General features: G+C 30.7%; 1 protein-coding gene across 2 annotated transcripts; it reads left to right on the forward strand.

Moving 5' to 3' along the window:
- The first annotated feature begins 2,309 nt into the window (after positions 1-2,309).
- Positions 2,310-8,291, forward strand: LOC105635519 (uncharacterized). Of its 2 annotated transcripts, XM_020679877.3 has the most exons (10): positions 2,310-2,883; positions 3,521-3,566; positions 3,670-3,736; positions 3,867-3,912; positions 4,011-4,109; positions 5,913-5,981; positions 6,055-6,403; positions 6,522-6,679; positions 6,906-7,260; positions 7,333-8,291. In XM_020679877.3, exons 1-10 carry the CDS (start codon positions 2,389-2,391, stop codon positions 7,881-7,883), a joined length of 2,235 nt encoding a protein of 744 aa, XP_020535536.1. In that variant the 5' UTR covers positions 2,310-2,388; the 3' UTR covers positions 7,884-8,291. The 2 variants fall into 2 exon arrangements, with proteins under 2 accessions (XP_020535536.1, XP_012073976.1); XM_012218586.4 differs by having other exon boundaries at positions 2,311-2,883; positions 6,906-8,291.
- Positions 8,292-14,778: the final 6,487 nt, after the last annotated feature.

Here is a 14,778-nt window from a genome sequence, read left to right on the forward strand (position 1 = left end):
CATAAATAAAATTAAATAAAAACTAATTAAAGTAAATAAAAATCTAGATAAAAATTATATTAAAAATATTATAAAAATACCACCTATCAGCGGTGGTGGTGGAGGTTGTGTGGTGTTTGAGGTGGTGGTGGTAGTGAAGCAGTGGTGGTGGGTATGATGGTTGCAGTGGTGGTGGTAGTGGAGTGGTGGTGGTGGTTGTGATAATGGTGGTGATGGAGTGCTGGTTGTAGCGGTGGTTGCGGTGGTGGTGGAGCAGTGGTTGCGGTGGTGGTGGTAATGGCTGCGGTAATTGTGGTGGTGGGGGTGGTTGAGAATTGTTATGGGTTTGAGAAATGTAATGGACTTTACATCAATTTTTTAATGTGATGAATATTATATCAATTTAAATAATAAAAATTATATATGTAATCTCAATTACTTTACATGGTTAAAAAAAAGTCTAAGCAAACAATGCAATTAATTATATAATGTAATTCTCATTGCATTACATGGTTGATTACACCTTACTAGACATAGTCTAAGAATTTAGTAGTAATTCTAATTTTTAATTACTCTAATAAATTATTTAATTTATAAAGATTACATTTATTAAATATTTCAACTCATAAAATTACATTCACAAGATGATTCAACTTATAAAATTATATTATTAGAATATTTATCAATAATTAAAAAAATATAAACTTCACATATCAAATTTGCGTATCACATTTATTAAACATATCCTAAGCAATTGAAAAATGTGTAAAACCATTATTTAGTTAATACAATTATAAATTAATATATACAACTTTATTACTTGAAACGTTAATGAAAAAATATGTGTGTGACACAATATGAATGGTCATCCCTTTTAAATAATATTCACTAAATTGGTAATAATTTTTGCTATGAAAATGATTCGAACTCAAAACTTTTCACTACCCATATCTTTTATAAGACATAAAAATATCAACCAAACCAAATTTGATTGACAATTAATATAAAAATTGAACTTACATGGACTAATAGAAGAATATTAAAGGCTAAAACCAACTTTGTTGTTCTTTTTTATTTTTAATTTCTATTAATTTACTTATCTTACAATAATTATTAATTAGCACGGTAATTAAAAGAAATCACCTTTAATATTTCCATCTTATATTTTTATTGGCTATTTAAATTGGCCCTATTGCCTTATAGAGCATCTTTTCTATTTTAATGTAGTAATAATTTTCTAGAGCTTTATAGCAATTTTTTTTTTCAGAGTATATGAGCTTAATGGCAATTTTTTCATTAGTTTAGGTCAAAACACATCCAAACATCCTCCTCTTTTCTCTAACTGCCACGTCCCGTTTGACTCCAGACAAAGTAATAGCATATTCCGAGCCGCCACCACCGCGTGTCAGATACTCGTGCTACAAGTATCACGCGCCCCCATTTCACGTTTCAGGGCAGGAACCGGAGCTGATAAGTCCAACACCGGTCCATTTTGGTTTTGGTTCATATAATTTTGATTTCTGTCGAGTTCTTTTTTTTCTTATTTCTTCAGGGCTATTTATCAATACTAGTTGTTAAATGTTCTAGTAGTGGTTTAAAACAAAAAAATATTTGATAACACCATATGTTTGATGAGCTGTTAGAACTTAAATGACAAAAAAAGATATTAAAAAATTTTAAATTTTGGTAATAGAACTGAACTCTATAATAAAAAAAAAAGATATATATATATATATATATATATATATATATATATTGACATGCTTTCTTTTCTAAATTATTATTATATTTTTTATTTTTTATTTTTTTTCTATAATAAATGAAAAGACGAGAAAACTCTATTTTTTTTTAATTTTATGATAACATGCCCTTATCGTTATTTTAAGACAATAAAAAATAACAAAATAAAACAATTAAAATAAAATATATTCCTTTAAAATTTGAGAAAAAAAATTAAATAAATAACAGGAATATAAATTCAAAAGAGAGTAGTGGCAAGTGGAATACTTAAATTTGAGGTTTTAATAATAAAGGGTAAAAACAAGGGATAAGAGTGTAAAAAAAAAAAAAAAAAAAAAAAGAAAAGAAAATGTAAAAGGGTAAAGTTAGGAGATTTATGTTTGATGAAATTCCTAAACAATGTAATTAAAAGACAGCATTTTGACTCTATCAAATATATTAAAAAGCTCTTTTAACTCAATATTTTGAACCAGACCAGTCTGAATCCGACCAGTTATGGAACCCGGTCGGTGGCTATGACTAGTCATTACATAAAAAGATATTAAAAAAAATTTACAAAGATTTTTTAAAAATAAAAAATAAAAAAAATACCCCGTTTGTTAGTTAGAGAGAGAGGGGAGAGAGAAAGAGAAAGAGAAAGGGAAAGAGAAAGGGAGAGACAAAGAAAAAATGGGTAAGATAGTGGAGAAGAGGAAGAAGAAGAAAGGTCGTCCTTCTCTCTTAGATCTCCAAAAACGTACTCTAAAACAACAAGAAGAACAGCAACAGAAGCAACACCACAAGCAAAATCAAATTCGAAATGTTCCCAATTCAAATTCCAAAAATTCAACTCTTCACTCTTCTAGCAATTACAAGGCTGCCACTCCTCCTCTCCGTCGATCCAGCCGCCGCAACCCCACCCCTTCCTCACCGGAAACTCAATACCATAACTCTGAACAAGATGAAGACGACGAAGCCGTTGAATTGAATGGGAAACGTCGAGAGAAGAAGCTCAAGCTAGTTCTCAAATTACCTTCTTCCCAAAAATCGGAGCCTGATTCGGCGTCACATAACTCCAATGGGTCGGATTCGAATGCTGAAGAGGATAAGACAGCGGCTTCGTATCATAGGAAAAGAAAAATCAATGCGATCAGTGATGGATCTGGGCTTGGTGTAAGCGAAAAGGTAATTTCAGTTTCGAGTTAGTGTAGGTTTTTCGAATTTCTGTTATTTTTGGAATTAGAAAAAGCGCGAAAGTTTCTATTTTTAAAGGGAAATTTTCAATGCGTCTTCTGTTTTTTGACCTGATTAAGCAAGTCCTTGATTTGCGGGCTTCTGCAAGGAAAATTTTAGAATTTCAGTGAAAGTTGTTGACTTCTTCTGGTCTTTTCTTTTCCTCTCCTTCTATTTCTTTCTCCTTTAAATGGAAAATTTATGCATGAAATTTGGAATATGTTTGTATTTCTTATTGTTTTGTTTTTGATGAATATGAATTTATTCTGTTTCTCATCAGCTGAAATAATAATAATGAATCTTTGACTGTCATATCTATTAAAAAGTATAAATTTGTCTTTTCTTTAGTTATTATTTTCACAGTTTGTCTTTTTTTTTTTTTTTTTTTTTGCCCTTTTTTCCTTGCGTTTTATATTTTCCCCTTTTTTGGAGCTTTGAACTCAATGCTGCAACTTTGCCTTTTTATTGCTACTTTGCTTCTGGTTCTTCAGGGCTTCACCCATTATAGCCAAAAAAAAAGGAATAATTTTTATTGTTTTGCTAATTTCTGTTATCTTGGTTTTGTTTTTCCTTTTTAAATTTTTGTCAGGCAGAGAAGTCTGTTCCTGGCGCAAACCCCACAAATAATATACAAGGTTTGTTATCATGTTGATGATTTTTTATATACCCATTTACATAAAAGGCCAAATTTTGTAACTTTTTAGTTTGGTGATGTGGGGTTTATTCACTTGTGTGCAGATTCGGGACCCTCAACGCCTTTACCTGATAAAAAGCTGTTACTGTTCATCCTCGATAGGCTTCAAAAGTGTGTCTTTCAGTTTTTCTGTTTCCATTTATGATTCTTCCCATGCTGCTTTGTTTTTTCCCGCACTGATCAGTACGTAATTTCTTTCTCCTTTTTTTTTTTCTTTTTAAAAAAATGAATTTAATTGCAGGAAGGACACATATGGAGTCTTCTCTGAACCAGTAGACCCCAATGAGGTTTATTTCAAATCTTGTGGGATGCAGCAGTAGACTTTTTAGTTTTTCCTCCGTGCATTCTTAACTTTAAATTTTTCTGTTGATGACATTTTATGCAGCTTCCAGATTACCATGAAGTCATTGAGCATCCCATGGATTTTGCAACTGTCAAAAAGAAACTTTCTAGTGGAGTTTACACCAATTTGGAACAATTTGAGGTTATTATATATGAGCTTTGGATTATATCTTTCAGCTAAGCATTCCCTATTTGCTTTTTTAGGTTTTTTTTGTCAATTTTTTCTTCAATTAAAGGTATTGGTTTCTGTAGTTTCTGCTATGCGAATTGAACACTTGGTAAATTCTGTTTCCCTGAATCCAAGCTTGATGTTTAATTCAGTAATTTAGACAGTTTACTGTTAGTGATGCTAATCATTCCTGTAGAAATTTCTTTTGTCATCTAGTCATTGCAGTGATTATCTATCATTACTTCAATAGCAATTCGTACTCCTTATTTTTGCAAACTGTAAAGAATTAAGACCACACAAAAGATCAACTATATAACATACTATATAAGGGTGCGAAGAATGTGAAAAGCTCCACTCTTTGCTTGATTACTTGGATGAATGTCAGAATTATTAGGATGGACAATTTGCATTCAATATAACCAAACAAGATATGATTTGAAGTTTGAACCTTCATATAATCTTAAGTTCTTGCCTTTGCGAATTGAAAATTCTTATGTTCAGACTAAGTAGCTTCCTTGCATTGGAAGAGGAAAATGCTATGCATTTGGCTTTCCTTGCTACTTGCAATACTGGATATTGTTTTGAACTAGAACCTCAAGTTCTGCGCATCTCCTATTGCATAACTGATGGATTATTGATATTTAACAAAGTAGAGGTGAAAGTTTCCATGCTTTTTGTCGCTCAGAAATGCTTCTGGCTTTCTTAGTTGGCCAAATGGTGGCAGATCAACTCGTATTATTATAGATTTTTTTTTATTTATCAACATGAAAATGTTTTATTACTATTTCTGTCTTAGACTGTAGTAATTATTGTTACCATGTCTCGGTGCTTGAGGGGATTTGCGGGGAAATAGTCTGTCCATTGTAGAATGTCTTAACTGTTGTGATGCTTGGTAAGACTTACTTGGGTTATAGCAATTCATAAAGGTTTATCACGCATTTCAAAATTTTTGTCACTAAGAAATAAATGTGTGCATTGGTAATTAATGCACTTTAAAGGGCCTATTTGGGTTGTGGAGTTCTACCATACCCCTAATCGCTGCAATCATGCTCGAGAGATGAATCTTTCACATAAGCACGTGGAACTTTCCATCCATTGCCACCTCATTTTTTGTTATGACTCGTCATGTCACATTATAGAACAACATGCTTTGCATACATGGATGTTCTTGGAAGCTTTGATTATTCACTTGTGTCTTTTTCCATTCACTGATTTCATGATCCTTGACTTGATACACATTTACAAGCATGTGTAGAGAGATAATTTGTATTTTGAATATCCTTCTTCCAGATCTTAATCTAATTGGTTCAATGATTTGTATAATTTTGTTCTTATTGTTGGACCTCTGTAAGTGCATAAACATTTGTATATGTCCATGGATTACGGTTCAGTTATTAGTTAATCACAATTCAGTGTCTTCATGCTGTTGATTTGCTGGCCCTTGGAATTAGGTTCTTGAAATTGCTGCAGAAAGTCAAATTCTTGATGATCAATGAGCTTTGCTTCAGTATTACTATACGGTTATGAGTTTAAATCTATATTAGAGCCTAATCAATGAAAAGAAAAAAACAAAATCGAATTTCTGATGAAAATTTCTATTTTTCTTGATTTATAATTATATTTCAGTCTTCTCATCTTCATATCTTATAAGCAATAAAAGATACACTTACAAGATGAATTGTGCCTATGTTCCATTCTAATAATGCCCTGAAATTGATTCACATCTTTCTTTGATTTTGTGAGAGAGACATTGAAGTTCATCTTATTTTTATGCAGAAAGATGTTTTCTTGATATGTTCGAATGCAATGCAGTATAATGCCCCAGATACCATATATTTTAGACAGGTATGCTTTTGACTCTGAAATTTCCCATTGTTCGTCCATATATAAATGTCTTCTGAATTCATCTTCTTAACAGGCACGATCAATACAAGAGCTGGCAAAAAAGAACTTTGAAAATTTAAGGCAAGACAGTGATGATAATGAACCAGAACCTAAAATAGTGAGGAGAGGTAGACCACCAACCAAGAATATTAAAAAACCACTAGGCAGGCCTTCATTGGAGCGTGCTGGTTCGGAGTTTTCCTTGGATGCATCTCTTGCTACTGGTGGAGATAACACCATCTGGTCCAGTTGTGATCTGAGAAAAGGACCTCTTGTTTCAGAAAAGTCTGGTTTTGCAGATTCATCTGGACGATCTCATGGTTCTCGCAATGATGCTTTTTGGTTGGCTGATAATAAATTCGAGAGGAATGAAGAAACTGCAGGTCTGAAATTTTACTGTCTTTTTCTTTCCCTCTCTTTACTTCTGTTGTCCGTATGATATGAGAAAAGGACTTCTCTTCTTTCAAGACAAGTTTTGAAAACTTTTCACTTGTATTTCAGGTTCTAGTTCTATGTTTAAAGGTAATTCAATGAAGTATGGGAAAAAGCAATTTTCATTTGATGAGAACAGGCGTAACACTTACAAGCAATCATCAGCTGGTGGACGGGAGCCATCTGTGCTGACTACTTTTGATTCAGAGAGGAAGCAGCTAATGACTGTAAGCATCACATTGATGTTGATCATTCTATTTGATTCTTTTGAATGTTGTTTAAAATGTCAACTCATCCCATCACACCCACCCCCCCACCCCCCCACCCCCCCGCGGCCAAAAACAACAAAAACACACACACACGCTACTCTGTACTTTCAGGGGCCAATTTTAATGGGGCATATTCTGACCCTTACTGTGGTTGGTCCTTTCATGTCTATTTCATATGAATCAGGTAGGGCTTCTGTCAGAGAATGGTTATGCAAGGAGCTTAGCTCGATTTGCTGCTAATATTGGGACTGTTGCTTGGAGAATTGCTTCAAAAAGGATAGAGAAGGCTTTGCCACCTGGAATTAAGTTTGGTCCTGGATGGGTTGGAGAAAATGATATCCCACCACAGAAGGCATTGCTTCTTCCTTCATCCCCTCAAGGTCTGCCATCACCATCACGGCCTTTCTCTCATCCTAAGGATTGTGTGACCGCCACACCTAGTGTTGTTGAATCTAAAGAAAGATTGTTAGAAAAACCAGAAAATAATGGTACAGCAAATGAGGCACCTACTGTTCTGTCAGCTTCAGAGGGACATTTAAGTAATGCTCTTTCTCAATCTGTCTCAGCAACTACATCCTCTGCAGCTGCTAATAAGTCTGAATCTTGTGTAGAAAAAGTAGTTGATGGATTGAATTCACATGCCGGATTTAGCAGAAGTATGCTCAGGCCAAGGCCTCCTTTCCAGATTCTTCAGAACCACGTAGTTCGCCCTGGCATGAATGGACTCAATGGCACATATGGGTTTAATCTTGCAACCCAGATGGGGAAACTAGTCGGGCCTGCCAGGCCTGCTGGTTTTAATCTGCAGTCACCTCAGACGATTGACACAGTCTCTAGGACTAATACAAGCTTCATCAATCCAGCTACAGTGAACAGCCTAAACACAGAAAATCAAAAGCTTTCAGAGAATTCCAGTGCAATAAATCCTAGTGGCGCAACAGCCAATTCTGAGAATGAGAAACCAGAAGCCCCAAAATCCGGGCTTGAACCCCAAGCATCTTGGCAAGGATTGCCACCTCAGCAGAAACTAGATTCAAGTTTGTCCCCACAACAGAAATCTGATGCTGTCCCACCTGACCTGAATGTTAGATTTCAATCTCCAGTTTCTCCTAGTTCTAGCCGCGTTGATTCGGCACAGCCAGATTTAGCATTGCAGCTATGAAAGTATAAATGACGTATATTTTTATTTTTTCCTCATTCCTATGATTAAAGTTAACCATAGAATGGTGAGGTTCAGCATTTGTGCTCCTGAGAGATGGAGCCATCTGAGCTGCACGTAATTGTATTGTGCAAGTGTAGGTTGTTTCTGTACAGATTAATGTATTCTAATTCTTAGGTTCACAAAAGAAAGAAGGTTTCATTTGTAACATTGGAACCAATCAAAACAAGATGTTGATGTAGCAAGAATTTGATTTTAGGCTTTAGATAATTAGATGTTTAGTTTACAATTGATGTTGTCAATTTCAGAAAGCAGAATTGACTGTAGCATGTGATGCACACTTGTAATCCTTGAATATGTAGAATTTCCTTCCAATATCAGAAAATGGTCAACAATGATTGTAGCAGCTAATTTTATTATTTTCATTATTTTATTAGGTTGCAAATTTCGTTGCATAACAAGGCTTTGAGCAGGCATCAGGGTGCAACACTTTTCACAGATGAGAGAAAGGTGCTAAATATGAAATTTTATTAAGAATTTTCTTTAAATTTTTTTTTTAAAAACTTTCTTGAAGGATGCGATCAGAAGGCTAAATGTGTTTGATTTCGAAATGAACAAATGAACAGTAGATTTATAACTTGAGAGCCTGGTTGGTTGGCATGTTCTCAAATTCAAGGCTGTTTGCTTGAGATTTGTAGGTTAAAGGACTTTGGCTTGCTTATTCTTGAATTGAAATCTTCCATTCAGTGAAGTAAGCTTAATCTCGAAGGCTCTATAGCTTGTTCTTGGATCTTTAAAAGAGAAAAAAAAAAAAAAAAATCCTTTTTTTTTCTTTGATTTGGGGAATAAAATGGGTTGGTAGACTTGGAAATTGGGTAGTGTGGTGGCTCCACAAGATAGATTTGTGGTGGAATATGCATGTTAATGCTATGTCGTCATTATCCACATAATAAACTCATAAAGATAAGGAAATCTAAAATTATAATTTAGATGCTAAATTCAAATTTGCCCAATCATTAATTTTGATGAAGTTTGTATTCTGCTTTCAAATTCAACCAATTAAAGATATTACTCCATTTAATTATTTTTATTAGCATATAGAGAGCAAATCCTCAATTCCTAACATTGTAACATTAGCCAAATATGAAACCATATAGAGTTTTCTAATTTAAAATTGGAAGACACAAAAATTATTAACACACCACGTGATTTTCTTTGATAAAACAGAAAAAAAATTTCTAGAGAAAAGTTAGTGAAAACGAAGAAATTGAGAGATGTAAAGAAATCAGGTAGCAATTCACACAGTAATAACTGGCTCCATAACTACCAGTATAAAGAGGATAATAATTATTTAGTACAGTTGTAAGACAGTAATTGTAAGAAGATAAAGGTGTAATGAGAATAATTGTAAGAAGATAAGTTGTTTTATATTTGTAGATAATGTCTTTATCATGATAATTCTATTAGTTACATTCCATCAAGTTAATGTATTAAATTAAATTAAAATATAAATAACCCAAGCCATAAAATAAGAAATACTTAATTTATACCAAGAGCTAGGTTGCACGCACACAGGACACGAGATACGAAACGTACTGAATATGATAATAAATAAACAATCATTTATAATAAATAATAAATATAAAATTAAAAAAATTTAATTTCTTATTTCAATATAATTAGTTAAATTCTCAAAATTATCATCAATCTTGAAAAATCTATATCTATCTATATAATATATAAAAACAAAGTATTTTCTTTACATTGAAGCCAAGTATAAGTAGCACAGTTTGCCACTTGGCATTATTGGATTATAGAATGACGGAGGTTAGAATTGACACAATTTAGCATAATTACAAAAATTGTAAAAAGATCAGTTGTTTTATATTTACAGGTAATACCTCTATCAAGATAATATCTATAAAAAAATTATCTCTAAACATTTAATTTAATACATTAATATAAATTTATTTCTTCTTACAAAATAATTAATAAGTAATCCACACACTTAAAAAGAGTATGAATAAATAATATATTACTATTAAATAAATAATATATATAAGCAATTTAAAAAATATAAATTGAAACGTACGAGATATAATAATTTTTTAAAAGTAGAACATCCACACGCTTAGGACACACTACACTAAATAAGTAATACATTAATATTTTAAATAAATAAACAACAATTTATAATAAATTATAAGCATAAAATAAAAAAACTTAATTTTATATTTCAATGACACAAAAAATATTTAAAAGTACTTCATTTTTTATTGGTGATAAAAAATTTTGGTTGATTAGCTTGGTGTATAGAGTAGTTTTATATACCAGGAGCTGAGTTGTACAGAAATGGGACACAAGATACGAAACGTACGTGATATGATAATTTTTAAAAAACGTAAAACATTCACTCGCTTAAAACACACTACACTAAATAAGTAATATATTAATATTTCAAATAAATAAATAATCATATAATAAACATAAAATAAAAAAACACTAAATTTCTTATTTCAATGACACAAATGCAAATTAAAACAAAAAACACTTCATTTTTATTTGTAATAAAAAAATCTTAATTAATTAGCTTGGTGTATGAACACAGTACACGAGATATGAGAACGTACGAGATACGATAATTTTTAAAAACGGTAGGACATCCACATGCTTGGGACACAGTACACTAAATAAGTAATGTATTAATATTTCAAATAAATGAACAATCATTTATAATAAATTATAAACAAAAAATGAAAAAAAAAAAAAACTTAATTTCTTATTTCAATGACACAAAAACAAATTAAAAAAAAAGACTTCATTTTTTATTGGTAATAAAAAAACATTGGTTGATTAGCTTGGTGTATAAAGTAGTCTCATATACTAGGAGCTATATTGCATGGAAACAAGATACAACAGTTTTAAAAAAGGTAGGACACTCGCACGCTTAAAACATAGTGTACTAAATAAGTAATACATTAATAATTCAAATAAATAAATAATCATTTGTAATAAATCATAAACATAAAAGAAAAAAAATACTTAATATGTTATTTCAATAACACAAAAGCAAATTAAAAAAACACTTTATTTTTATTGGTAATAAAAAAATCTCGGTTGATTAGCTTAGTGTAAAGAGTGGTCTTATATACCAGAGCTAGGTTACACAAATGGAGGACACGAGATATGAGAACGTATGGATATGACAATTTTTAAAAAGTAGGACATCCATATGTTTAGAACACACTATACTAAATAAGTAATACATTAATATTTTAAATAAATAAACAATCATTTATAATAAATCATAAACATAAAATAAAAAATATTTAATTTCTTATTTCAATAGTTAAATTCTCAAATTATTATCACTATTGAAAAATATATTAATTGTGTGTGCATTTTTTTATATAGGTCATACCATGCATAACTTTTGCTATTGCATACCTTATAAAAAGTTCACATGATACTTAAAAAGATATATCTTAGCATGACAACTTTTCAACATATCTTAATAAGATACGATTTATCATTTTATTATATAATTTTTCTATTTTTGAATGATGTTATAAAATATTATTTCATTTTTTAATAATATCTTGTGCATTGTGTGAATTATAAGGGAAAAAAGTAATTATATTTTCAAATCATATTATATAGAAGGAAAAAAACTAAATTAATATTAATAAGCAAAAACTAGAAAGGAATATAAGGGAAAAAAGAATTCCGATAATTTTCTTTCAAATTAGAAGGAAAATAAAAAAGATATAAAAATTAATTTATAAAGAAAAATTAATTTTATTTTTCTTTTATATCCACAAAAAATAAGTAACAAAAGTTTTTCCGAAAAAAAATTTAGTCCTTTTTTTTATTATTCATTAACAAAAAAAAATACAAAAAAAAATTTAAAAAAACACTTTATCATGCATTACGGGAACATACGCGATACGATAATTTATAAAAAAGTAGGAGATCTACACGCTTATAACACACTACACTAAATAAGTATAATACATTAATATTTTAAATAAATAAGCAATCATTTATAATAAATCATAAACATAAAATAAATAGCAATCAAGTGATTAAGGTTATTAAGAGATAGCGTACCTTTGTTTCTTAAGTAATTGCTTGAATAATTCTACAGGTTCTTGGTTATTAATCAATCATTTAATCATTGTACTATCTTTTTGAGAAATTTTGAATATTTTCATCGTTGTAATATCCTTTTTGAGAAATTGTTAATTATTACAATTATAAAATTTGTTATTTCTTTTTTTGTTATATATATGAATACTCTTTTGATAATATTTATCATTTATTTTTGATATGGCAACCACAGGAAAAAATATTTTTGTTTGTGCCATCGGCAGTTGATAAAATCTAATATGGTAACAAAACACCAAAAATAGAACTCTTACACTTTGTTTGGATGAAAAGAGGGAGGAATCGATAAAGTAAGACATAGTAAAGTATAGTAAGAGAAAGTATAGTAAATGTCTTTTTCGTATTTGTCAAGAAGATTTAGTAAATGAATGTTTAATAATATTATTTTATTTATTTTGATGGTACAGGAAGGTAATATTAAATGTAAAGATTATGAAAATATTCTTGTCATGAAAAATTGATAAATATAGCTATGGATAATTTTAGAAATTAAATTTTTTAACAATACTTACACTCCAATTTGGTGAGTTGAAGATTAAAATGTTTAGATGGATTTTCAACCACTCAAATAACTTTCAAAAAAACCATCCTCTCCTCAAACACTATTTTGAAATCATTAAATAATCTCCATTTATCTTACCTTACTCTCCGAACTCAGTTTAGTGAGCAAAGAGGAGAGCTACCCCTATTCTATAGCCTGCAATATTCTTTCAACTAACAGTTACAGTTTCATGATTTGATTTGTTGCAGATGTGATTTGTTGCAACTGTGTCTAGAATTCAAGTTTTGAATGATGAACATTAGAGTATAGAAGGAGGGATACTAGTGTTACATGTTGCCGCTAAGAATTATACGTAGCATTATTTATAGTAACATTATTGAATGTAGATTTAGGAGGTGTGTTGGATTAGGATTGTGTTAGATTTTAAAAAAATTATTGAGTTTGACGGAATTGAAAGATTTCCTAAGATTTCCACAGATTCCACGAGAATTCTAATAGAATTTTATGAAATTGGTGAGACTTTTTTTATAGATTTTGATTGACTTTGACGGAATCACAATAATTTTTATATATCCAATTAAAATTAATTTCAAGACCTAATTGAACAAATTAAAAGGTTTTAGAGCCAAATGAAAAATTGAAAAAAATAGGGACTAAAAGGGAAAATGCAACATCTTCTCCAAAATCATTATTTTCTTCGTTAAAAATTTATCGCACCGACAGTGAAATGCCTACAATGGCCAGCGTCGGCAGCAGCCATCCGCTTCCGTTAACCGCTATATTAAACGGTCGATAGTGGGTACCCTATCCATTATTAGTAAAAAAATATATTTTAAATAAGTTTGAAATTTAGATAATTAAAGATTCGCGAGTATTCTACCCGTTTAGGAAGTACTTTCAGCGGGTTTTTGGACGGATACAGGTAGTAAATATTTAAACGAGTTCGAATATAGATACTTAAATAGGTATATAAATGGGTTTAAAATGGATACGGATAGTAAAATTTTTAGGTAGCTTAAAATTCGTAGGTACTCGCTCCACTTTTGTTCTATTAAGGGCTATATTGGATCAAGAGTCTGTTAGATGTTAAAAGATTTTTGAAATCTTTGAGTTGGAGGATGAATTTGTAAATGACTCTTTTATTCATACATAACACTCTAAAATCCAACGAAATCAATGATTTTATAGAATCCTTCCAAATCAATAATTTTTTGAATACAATCAAATTTGTATGGACTTTTAAAAAGTCATAATTTAATACCATCAGATTTTTATAGATTTTATAAGAGTCTGATTTGAATACGACATAATTTTAATAGAATCTAAAAGAATATAGATTGAATACTATTGGAATATAGACTCTTAATCCAATACACCCGCGTTAGTGATTATATAATTAATAGCACGTAGACTAAGATTACTAAGTAATTGGAATAGAAGAATTGAAATTCTAAGGTTGATATGAGATCAAAGATAAGAGTTTCTGATGTTGTTCTAGAGTAGCTATGATTCAAAGGAGCATATTGAATATCAATAGGAAACTCTTGAATAAAAACATATTTGCAGTAGTAGTACTGTTATAGCTCATGTAGACTGAGATTGCTTAATAATTAGATGAGAAGATGAATTGAAATTCTGAGATTGATTTGAGATTTAAAAAAAAAAGAGTTTCTGATGTTGTGGGAGTAAAAGAGATCAAGCTATGATTTAGAGGGGCATATTGAATATCAACAGGAAACTCTTTAGTAAAGGACATATATGTAGAAGTAGTACCGTCATAGCTCCTGTGGACTGAGATTGCTTAGTAATTGGATGAGAAGATGAATTGAAATTCTGGGATTGATTTGAGATTAAAGATAAGAGTTTCTGATGTTGGATTGGAGTAAAAAAATCAAGTTATGATTTAGAGGAGCATATTTAATATCAACAGGAAACTCTTGAGTAAACAACATATTTGCAGAGCAGTAATGTTAGCAGATACAATACCGTTATGGAGGAAAAGTTCTTTCCTTTGAAACTGTAACCAGATGAAATCCCATGTTTCCTATAGCAAGTTTCCACAGTATCCTTTGCCTTCCACAATAACTAAAGACTTTGACATTGCAAGTACCAAGTTATCCTCTTCCCTTAGGAAAATGAAACTACCCTTTACCAAATGCACCAGAACCATTTTTGAAATTGTCATAACTATCAGTGGGTTTACTGCTTTGCTGGTAAAACCATTGGATT

This window comes from Jatropha curcas, chromosome 1 (assembly GCF_041381405.1).
Source record: "Jatropha curcas cultivar XTBG-Jc1 chromosome 1, XTBG_Jcur_1.0, whole genome shotgun sequence".
NCBI classification, from domain to species: domain Eukaryota; kingdom Viridiplantae; phylum Streptophyta; class Magnoliopsida; order Malpighiales; family Euphorbiaceae; genus Jatropha; species Jatropha curcas.